Raw genomic sequence first — 11,764 nt, 5'->3', positions numbered from 1 at the left:
ACGTACTGTACCGTACAATACCTTCCGTGTTTAGTACTTGTAGTATATTACCCTGAATTGCGACGCTAGAACGAAGCGAGATCGTAATCGTATTTCGTCGATAGACGTTTCGTTTCCGCGTCATTAGCGAGGTTGAGGCCGAAGTTTTAAACGCGAAAACGTGTACGTCGGACGTTCGGCGTACACGTTTTCGCGTTTAAAACTTCGGCCTCAACATCGCTATTATACTATAAGCGCGTACGTTTAACGTAGGAACTAGACGGCCGGATGGCCGAGCGGTAAAGGTGGCAGCCTACCGCTCTGGGGACCCGGGATCGAATCCAAACGGGTCGAATAATCCCAGGAATTTTTCGGGGGGTGGTCCGTTCGGATATGTCAGGCCCCATCCCTCACCACCCGGTCGCTCCATTGTGGGCCTGGCCGAACCCATAATGGGCCTACTAAAAGAGGCCCTCTTAGTGACCACAGGGCGGAAACGTAGGAACTAAGCAGCTGGAAATTTAATTTGTTAATTGAAATTAATCGAACCCGATTATAACTTCGTAAAATCGGACGACCTGGCTAAAGTTTACGCGGACGTGTTCCCCCGTGCCCACGAAACCGTTGTTTGTAATCGTTAAATATATCAAGTTACAGTATTATGACGATTTGTTGATTCGGATGTGGTCGCTGGTTAATAGAAGAGAAGCAACGCTACTTATTGAAGCAAATGTTTATTGAGCAAAATCTGATTTGCCGGAAATCTATTCCGACAATTTTGAAGAAACAATTACAAATCGTCGCCGATCAAATGAACTCGTTTAAATTTATTTATTCATCCATATAAGAAAATAAAAAGAAATGACTCGAATCAATTTATGCTCAAACACGAAACAATCCACAAATCTGCTTTAAAATTATCTGGACTTTTTTCTATAATCTCAAGTACGAAACGGGTATTACATATTGTTATCATTTTTTATATAATTTATAATGGATATGTAAACACATTGTGCAATGCAAAAAAAGAAGAAAAAATAAAACTATTACAAACTATTTTTTCTTTTTCGTAATGGAAGCACAGATAGCATCGCAATTCCAATTGTTTTTATCCCTGGTTTGCTAATTTGGTATATTGCGAACTCATGAATATCACTACTAAGTATTTCTTACTAAAACTGGCTTTTCGTCATCACAGGATAACTAGGCACTAACCGATATAACTATTTTGTGGATCTCGTATTGTACAACTGTGCAACGACGAAACAAGTACAATATCTCGACTTTACCTATATATATAATATATATTTTACATTTATTACAGAAGCTCGAACTCGAACGACGTCTTCGTCCAAATTCGAAAAACTAAACTGTCGATTCGCACCTGTACAGATTTTCCCAATCGATTTTTTCTTCTGAAATTCTATAATTACAGTTTCTTCTTATTTTTTCTTTAATAGAATAACGTTAAATTGAATATACATATTTTATACAATATATTTCACAGTTACGTAAGATTTAAATTCCTCTGGGAATTAAATACAAAATACACGAAATCCTCGTTACTCGAAAATAAACTGTTCTCAACGTAAAGCGTATTTGCAAGTTTGGATGTTCTCGATTCGTTGAACAAAGGCACATAACTACACGACTGTAACCGGTTTAACAATCAATATTTAACAATCGTCACGTGTATCCTCAAGAAAAGCGATAGTAGTTAGGATCGTGTTGAAGGTAAGTAATGTTATCCGTGCCGGGATGAAACAGACCTTGGTTCTCTGAATTAATAGTGGCGGGATAGCAAGGTGATGGCGTCGCGTTGCAACAAGAATTAATTACCGTGGAAGGATTTATGTGATGAGTGAGTAGCGGCAACGACATGGGTGGAGTTCCGACCACGGGTACGGTACAATAATTTGATTTGTTGTTTAAATCGTCCAATTTCTGTAGCTGTCTCATTTGATTTAAAGTTAATTTGGGTTCTGTCACCACCGAACTATTAGTCGATCCGATGCCGCATCCACTAAAAGCTCTGGATTTTGTAGGCGGACTAGCATTCTGTACCAGATGAAGAAGGTCTTCCGTTAAAGTACTGGGTTTCTGCCTAAAACAAGAAACGGGTTGATCGTGAGACAGAGGTTTTTCGAAGTTATAATGAAGCGAAGGTGTCACCAGAAAGCTAGAATGACTCGGCGATAAAGTCGGTGGCGTCGAATTGACATTTTTTGCCGCTATTTGCACCGGAATATTTGCTTGCATGGGAACGACGCCGTCCGCAACGTCGTTATTCGAAGGATTGTTTAAGTGATGAAGCAGAGGGGTAGACGACGAATGAGTTATAATGTTATGCTTGGCAAAATTCGGTGGCGTGGCATTTTGAGTTATAGGACTAGATAGTTCGGTAATCCCACCGTCCAGAAGACTGGCACTTTCGCTCCTGCGATGCGTGTTTCTATGTCTTCGCAATGCGTCTAGTTCTTGCTGGTGTCTTCTTGCTAATTCTTCCCTCTCCTGTTGTTGTCTACAAGGAGATAAAATTTACATATGAGCTAAAATATATAATAAAAGTATAATTAAAGAAATTACTATGATGCGTAACGTATACTGTCTTCTCTTGGCCTTCGCGACCCCCGTGAAAATGAAAAAACTGTAGATCCGAGCCCCGAATCTTAACTCTTAAGAGTTAAGATTCGGGGCTTAATTCGAAGATAATTATACCTGCACCATGAAGTGTGTTTTATAAATTTAAAATTATAGTAGCAGAATGTTAGAAAACACACCTACAGTGACGATTATTTAAGTTAGTACATGTACAGTGTGGACAGGTACAATATTTACATAGCAGTAGAAGTATTAAGGTTTAGAAAGCTTAGTTATATACTATACAGTGCTGTTTTATAAACTTTAATAATAGAAGATTCGCGATACACCGCAGAATATAAAACACACGCTATTACGGAAATAAAGAGCGTGGAGTTCACAATTGCATAGTCTAAGATTCCTTTAGCGCCAAAACTTTTTATAATACTCGTACTGTACATATACGGCAGTAACTAATAAAACAGATCATTAATACATATTAAATTATATTAATAATACAATTTCATGCATTTATGACACAAAGAAAATTGAAAAAGTTTAGTAAATTTTATATTTTACAAGCATTCTGAGCGATTATCAGCAGCAGGTCGCAGAACTACATAAATTTCCATTTAATTACTAACGACAAACTAGCCAATAATCAAATCCACCATGGAAGTCGAGGTTCGATTGTACGATTAATGCAATAAAATCAAAAACAGATACTGAGCGAAAATGACAATAAACGAGAACTATTTATTGTGACATCGTCACAATGCCAGGCTGCAATTTTTAATCATATTTTTAAATTTATTTAGTTTAAAATATATTCTCTCCACCTCAAATTACTACTGTAGTACATCATACTTTTCCTTTAACAATAGAATCGTGCCGGTCATCTATTAACTGCTTTCAGAGGAAAAGCATTTGAATTGAAATAACGTGACACCCGATTTGCATCGGAAGTTCATATATAGTTAATCGGGGTCTCCTGTCCCTAAGGTTTCCATATTTGTTCTCGGATTTCACCTATCTAACTCCATTCTAGAGATTAAGGAAAGAAAGAAAGACAATAGTGGGAACTTATAGATCTACAATTTGAAATTTTCAAATTGCAGGCCTTGATTATGTTTTGTTTAGCTCTTCTTTTATAGCTTTCAATGTACTATTGTGGTATTCACGGTAATAACGGAAGAAATGATCATAAGTTGGATGACTTCCATCTTACTCGGATTCTAATGCAACTAGTGATTTTCCGATATCGCAGTTATATATGACAGTTACTTTTTAATTACGGTAGTTTTTCCCCGTAAAACCGTTATCACGGCCATGTCGCCAATCTAAATCGGTTTCATCTACGGCATGTGATCTTCGCATAAGTCCGGGACTGTCAAGAGAAGGGGAAATGGAATTTTTCTCTTAACAGAGAAAATTTAGGGACCCATAGTGATTCCAAACCTATAAAATTCTGTTATTTTTACTAACAGAAAATAAAATGTTTAAGGCTGCTTTTTATCAATATTAATAATTAGCTGAAATACCCGGCTTGGTTCGGGAAAATGATATACAGCGGAACCTGGTTAACTCGAAGTCATTTTCTTTCCGCGATCACTAGCATAGGAAATTGCGTGATAAATCAAACCGGTCAGAGTCGGTAGATTACCTGGACAAATGCTACTTGCTAAAATCAACTAGAGACAAATGTTACCTACCAGGGGCACCGCAATCACTACAACAGCTCAAGTCTATATAGACCTTGCAAAAGCTTGAATTTTTTATATGAATTTTATTATAAGAATGAAAAAGCTTTTATTTAGACCCGAAAAACCAAGTTTATGGATAAATAAATGACAACGAACGAAACTGACATAATAGCCAATTATTAAATGGTGCTATTATTGCTATTATGTCAATTTATATAGATTATCAAATGTATTATACATACAAACAAATTATATTATATAACATTACATTATATACATAATAATAATCATTATTTGCGCTATTAAAAATTTACTTTAAGGAGGAAATTTTTCTGTGTTTTTTACTTTCAACTGATGAAATAAATGATTGATTAATCGTTCCAGTGAAAAAAATGCAACCGACGGGTAACAAAAAAGTGAAAAATCTGGAGGTCGAGTATGACAGCTTTGTCACATATTATCGTCAATGTAACAAAACACTGATTTAATATATTCGTTACTGAAAAATAAACACCCATGTTAACTGTAAACATTCTTTTTTGTCCAGTACATCAATTAGCAAAGCTTATGGCTTGAGCAAACTATCTCGAGAATTGATGAACGTAAACATCTCAAAGTTTTGCTGTCAATATATTTTTCATTCATCACAACCGATTGATGGAAGTAGAGAGAATAAACAATGTAACCTCCTAAACAGTGCAAAATAATCATGATCTAATAATTCACTATCAGTAGGATCTCCATAGGACAGGCTCGGATTACAAAGCAAATTTTGTAAACGTTCTTCCAGTTGTACTTGGAAGTATGTATCTTGCAAACCTCTTGTTTCTGGACAACACCGAGAGGTTTACATCGACACACTGATTCTATGCAATAAGACCCAAGGAAATACTGTATGGATAGTTTATGGGTGACCAATAAACCAATACACAAACTCTTGATTTTTAATTGAACCTGTGTGTGAGAACCCAGGCTAGTATTTTTGTAATTTCGATAATCTTAATCTTATTTAATTTTTGTTTGAAAATCAAGAAAATTATTTAATTTATGCCTGCATTGATAAATATCATAGAAAAAGTTTGCAAGATTTTTCCACCAATACAGAAGGTTCCCGTGCGTCCGAAGGTACGGGTGGTGTCAATCCTGTAACACGAAACTTTTTAACCGGAAGTCCAATTTCCCTCCACCGATTCGAGTTAACCAGATTCCATTGTATACACTCATATAAAAATAAAATATATAAAAATTTATGTACCAAAAAAGAATGTGTATTTATAATAAACTTATAATATAATAGATCCGACCAAAAACAATTTTAAATCGAATGAAATTGCTGCAAGTTTGTTCCAAAGTGTTAAACGTTTAAATCCACGATTTGAAGTATCAAAACTGCCATTTCCTTTGCCTCAGGATTTTTTTCACTGTTAAACCTATATTCAGAATATAAAAATAAAGCTCTGTACTAATAATTAAATGTTTACTTTAACATTTAAAGCACAATTATTTAAAATGTGCGGATTTTGAAAATTTGTATTTTCTGGAGATATGTCATTTTTGGAAATAAGCTCTTCAATTATAGGGACTCACTGACACGGATGAAAATGTCAGCGTAATTACATTTAGTCCTACACACATTATTGCCTAAATAACAGGTTGACCAGCAAGTTTATTTTTGCTCGTTAATGAACACAACACTAGCCTACTGTATTCGAATTTTGTGATTCATTCACACACATTGGACTTTGGACAATACTTCCTATTCGTGCAAAAGATCTGATAAAAACTATGTATGAACTGTTTACTCTCACAAATGATATCATAATTCTAAGCTTAAAAATTGAATTTTTGGAAATGAAAAGCAGTCTATATCCTTTCAAGGGTTATCCTGAATATCTTATATGTATAAAAATCCATACAAATCAGTAAACTGTTCTCACTTGAAAATGGCTGAAATTATTTTTATATTGGGTTGATTCAAAAGTTTCTGGAATTTTCTAGACCTCTCTAGAATATTCGAAATTGTTCCCTGACAGATGGTATCTAGAAGTTTCTTGTGGGGTAAATGAAAGGTATGACCACGCAGAATGTCTTTTCACTTCTGGCTGGTGCACAGCCAGAAGTGAAAAGACATTCGGTGTGGTGATGCCAACTTTTTGAATATGTCAAGTTTTTCAACACTCTCTCATCACAAAATTCACATATGCGCTTTATGATTATCAATCTGTATAAAAGCAGCTGAATCTTATTGCCATATTGCATACTGGCAAGAAAGGTGACACAACTCAAAAATGCAGTATTTGAGAAAAATCTACTTAAAGAATACTATAAAACTTACAGTATAAGCTGCTTTTAAATTTCAGGTAAGTATTTATGGCGGTACATTCTATTATATTCTATAGTATAGGAATTACGGATCTGTAGCTCTGCTCTCGTCGAATGTGAGGTGTTATCAGTTAAATATAGGCGAGGTCTGTTATGTCACTTTTCTTGCTTTTCTAATAACTTTGTTGTTTTGCAAGATAGAGATGTAATACTTGTGAACGTTGGGGCACTTCATACGTATTTTTCAATGACATAACCTCAAAATTGCCATTTTTTGAGTTGTGTCACCTTTCTTGCCAGCATGCAATATGATGCAATTGTTTGTCAATAATGCCATGTTGAAGTCTACGATTGGTTTGGTAAATTTAAAGCTATGCAATATGATGTCAAAGATAAGTCATGCTCAGGAAGGCTTCCATCCTATTGGATTCCAACAGGTGCCACAGCTGTCAAAAGCCAACCCATGCATGATTGGTTTAATTTGGTTTGCTGGTGTACAGCACTGACATTTGGACAATCTGTCGAGGAGGGGTAACTTCCAGGAGGTCTTTTATGGGAAACTGACCTCTATTTATGTGTTACTAATGTGAAGAAAACTCAATATGGCCAACCTGTTGGCAAGGCATGAACCAATGACCAAATACCAATATTTAGTGGTTTTATCCACTTGGACACTGGTGGGCTCCAATCCACCAGTGCCTGACTACACAAGAAATAAGCAAGATACTTGATTGTAACCACTCCACCCTAATTTGTTATTTACTTTCCATTGAAAAGGCCTGCAAGAATAATGTTTGGGATCCTCACAATCTGAATACAAGACCATATGTGTTAAAGATGACCTGGCAGAAGTTGCTTGATCTTGGCTCGAAACTTCTCTCTGATTCCTAGTATAGTCCAAACATTGTACCATCCAACTACCATCTCTTCTGCCCATGTAACACTTTAAGGGTGAATGCACATATGCAGTGCAGCAATGAAAAGCAGTGTCACAAATGCATCTTTTCTGCGTGGCACCGCTATCACACAAGTGGAAATCCGTTTAAAATTTGGCACGTGTATACAAAATTTAAGATGGTAAATGATACTGACATTGCCGTTATCCTCGTGTTTACAAATTTTGTTTTGTACGGCTCGCTTTATTTAACTAGAAATTGTTGTCAAAGAAGATTTGACCAAAGATTTTGAATTAGAGATAATTTCTTAGATCGAGAAACAACTGGTGTGCAAAATATGCTTATTCTTCAATTAAGATCTTTTGAAAAAGAATACTATTTTCAGTAAGATTCATTTGTATTGTCCTTTGAATTAAATGCAGATTTTTTATTAAATTTATTATCATCTCCTCTTTTTATTCTGACGTCAGTTATCTCAGTTAACCACATTGAACTTTCCTCCATTAAAACAACACAAGTGTATGTTCTCATGTGACTGTGAAACAAACCATTACTGGCTGATAGAAATGCACCATGGAGGCAGCCACTGTAAAGGATAGAATCCAGCCAATTTCACGACCCAATAAAAGTGGCACAAAATCAACTTCTGCAATGAAAAAAGCGATGTCATTCTGTCGCTTTTCGTTGCCGCACCACATGCGTGAATCCACCCTAAGCACGTGATATATAATAATAATGTCTTAATTACAGATTGCATTTTGGTAGGATTTTGGTACAATGAATACAATATGATTCAGTCAAAAATAAGAAATTTTCCCAAAATAGAAATGTAATGTTTTGTTTTGGACCTCCTCATCTTTCTTTTAAAGGTATCATAACAATATTTTAATATTAATAAAAAACAAAATTATCAGTTTTTAAAATACTTTTGCTTTGCAAAAAGTTTGTTTATGAATTAATTACACTATATAAACTTTATATAGATTACTTAACAAGCATCTGTTAAAACTACAAAAATATAATTATATTTTGCAACTTCTTTGCCAAATTACAGCACCAGTAAAATACTTTATTTCTAAATTAACTCTGTAAGCATTGAGTTTGATGGATTAATTTACATTCTATACAGATAAGATTATAAAGGTATAAAGAATTAGCATTCCAAAATGCCAAAATGTCATATTAGTATACTGGATATTAAAAATAATAAATAGTACAAAATAATAATAATAAAAAAAAGACAAAATTATCAATCATAAGGTTTTTTCAGTTTAAATTTATAAAAAAATATTCCAGTTTCATACTGTATTTCTTTGAATTTAACATGCATTTCTTCCTAAGATTAACAGCAAATATAAAATAAATGAGAAATCCTATAAAACTTCACCACATATAGATTTTGAAGTGCAATAAAGAAAATCCAAATTTAAGAAGAATCCTCGGTGTTCTCCTCAAGTTAGCCAGTCAATCACAAGTAATTAAGTTTTTCTCCTAGCCAGTTAAAATAAAAATATTTTTACTTACAATTATTATTATATATATAGCCTATTTATTACTCCTAAAGGAACTGCCTTTGTATAACTACCAATCCTATAACAATCTAATGAAGTTCAAACAAATTTCTTTATTCAAACATTTTAAACAATCTTCTTTAGAAAATTACATTCTAAAAGAACAAATGCCCAAAATTGTTAGGTGTTTATTCTTTTAGAATGTAATTTCCTAAAGAAGATTGTTTAAAATGTTTGAATAAAGAAATTTTTACTGTCTGTGATGGTTGTAAGGTCGGTAGTTATATAGCCTATATATATTTTAAAGATACAGCATAGACTATAGATTAGAATGCATTTAAGTGTTATAGTAAAATTATTATTTTGCTGTAATTGACTAAGGTTTGTAAAAAAAATCTGCAATGGCAACCAAATAATATTGTAAATCAACCGCCTAAAATGGTTATCCAGAGAAAACAATAGATTTTAATTAAAGTCGCATAAAAATGATTATGTGAAAAGATGTGTGCAGTTTTATACCAATTATTTAGAAAACAATACAGGCAATTCTCTACTTACAAACATTCGACTTACGAACAAAGCCGACAGATGGCGGGTTAAAGTGCAGTTGGTTATTTTTTTATGTATAGTCAAGTTTATTTTTGAAGTTTTACGTTAAAACATTTACAGTACATACATATGTACATTTGTAGTTGTTTTAAATGAGTAATTTTAATAAATAATGTACTGTACAGTACATGTGATTGATTTGAATTTATACTTCCCTTTAACAATCTTAATTCAACGTTATTCAAGTAGCCTAAACATTACATAATTGTAAAAACGACGTTGTATTTGAGTTTTTGCGCCAAACGTCGTCTTTTCGAGTTACGAACTTTTCGACTTGCGAACGACCGCTACGAACGGATTAAGTTCGTAAGTAGAGGACTTACTGTAATCTGTTTGATTTTATGAACATGTAACTCTCAATTTGATATTTGTAAGCTTTATATTATATTGTGAAAAAAAAACAAGTAATTCATCTAAGTTCCTACATTAATCACTTAATGAAAAGTACTCACTTTATAAGAAGATGCTTTATATATTCATCTCCAGAATCAATATTTTCAACCATGGGTGGAGTGAGGCTTCTACCAGCTAAAGCAGTCTGAATATAAACAATTCAAGAATTAATATATATTTAAATACAAATAATAATATTTAGCATTTAAATAAAAGCTATCAAAAAGTATTATTTTTGAGAAAAAAAGAAAAAAGTTATTATTTTTTTATTAAAATATTTTAACGATTTTACTATGCTGCTTTTCTATTTAAATACTGAATTGTCTGAAAGTTTGTGTATATCTAAATCTAATAACTGTTATGTTGATACATTAGCCATTTATTGGCATCAGTTTGTATAAATTACATTATTATGCACAGAGAAAAACAATTTTTCTGTGAATTAAATTAGTCTAAAGTGTGTATCACAAGATTAAAATGAGAAAAAATAAAATATAACATTGTATGCAAGTTCCATAAAGGAAATAATATAACTATCAATGCTATAGAAAAAAATATTTTCCAACTTTTTTGAAGAATGAATTGTATAAAAGCTGTTGTAATGTATTGTTATATTTCAATTAAAAAAAGGCTGGTGATATATTCACAATACAAAAATATACAAGAACTAAGTTGTCTTCATTTCCATCATGTCCAATCACCAGGAACAAAACAGCCTGCCTTTGCAGATCACTTTTATTACAGGCTACACCAATGAAAAATTATGTATAGTTAAAGAGTTCACTGGTGTTTGAATGTGATGGAAATGAAGACAACCTTTATTTCTTGTATACAGCTGACCCTTGATAATCCGACATGCTCAGTAGTCCAACACAGCTCCCGTCAAGGTCACCGTAGTCCCCGTCCCGTTACGTGTCTGCTTGCACAGAAGGATGTCACGACACGAATCTCCCCACCCAATTCTTACACGATGACACACATTTCTTGTGTTTTCCGTGAGCAGTTCTGTACGTACTGTATTATTTATGCCTATACATACTGTATGTAGTACATTTATTGGCTTCCATATTTCTTTTAATAAACATGTTTTAGTTAACCGAAATTGGGTGTTTCATTTCCATATTAACCTAGGCAGCATTTTACTCATAAAATGTAGGAATATTGTAGGCTACTGCTAGCAAAACAATGCCAAATATGTAATCACTTTCAGTAATCCGACACCCCTTTGGTCCCATACCTGTCGGATGATCAAGGGTCAGCTGTATTTTTATATCCTGTTTTATATAGTTTGCTACACTTTGTTGAAACAATTCCAATATAAATAAATGAACCAAAAGTAGAGAATCAATAAAAGTCTATGATAATCAAATTTGCATTTTACTTATGCAAGGCAAATAGTTTGAGAAATTGGAACAGTTGGAGCTGATTGAAGGCTAACTGGACCAATTCAACCAAATCAGGCTCCTGTGCTTGTAGATTTGCTGTATTATTTTTAATCAAGAAAAATACATATATAAAACTGTTCGCACAGATGATATAATAATAGTGCTATCTTGATTTAACCTGGCTGATCTCACTTTTCTTTTATGATCTTATTCTTCATCTGAAATTTAACTTTTGCAGGCTTATTGGTAGAGTTATTGGCAGAAGTGGAAGATATCAATCATGTGACCAAAGTAAATTTTCTGTCAATTCTGTGAGCAGAGAGTTAATAGGGACAAAATGATATTCACACATTAGAAAGAATCAATAGTCTTTATAGTGATACAAA

The 11,764-nt window shown here is 33.5% G+C and overlaps 1 protein-coding gene across 6 annotated transcripts in view; it reads right to left on the bottom strand.

The window, feature by feature from the left end:
• Positions 1-697: 697 nt before the first annotated feature.
• Positions 698-11,764, bottom strand: part of LOC136974439 (serine/threonine-protein kinase WNK-like) — a 161,850-nt gene continuing 150,783 nt past the window's right edge. For all 6 annotated transcript variants that reach the window (XM_067269322.1, XM_067269321.1, XM_067269327.1 and 3 more), the window contains 2 exons: positions 10,053-10,138; positions 698-2,500 (listed from right to left, as the gene is read on the bottom strand). In XM_067269322.1, coding sequence (XP_067125423.1) covers positions 1,678-2,500; positions 10,053-10,138 — 909 coding nt within the window. In that variant the 3' untranslated portion in view covers positions 698-1,677. The remainder of the gene's footprint in view (positions 2,501-10,052; positions 10,139-11,764) is intronic.

This window comes from Centruroides vittatus, unplaced genomic scaffold (assembly GCF_030686945.1).
Source record: "Centruroides vittatus isolate TY-2023 unplaced genomic scaffold, ASM3068694v2 contig_349, whole genome shotgun sequence".
NCBI lineage: Eukaryota > Metazoa > Arthropoda > Arachnida > Scorpiones > Buthidae > Centruroides > Centruroides vittatus.
Note: the sequence above shows the minus strand (reverse complement) of the source record. Positions and strands in the feature narration are given on the sequence as shown.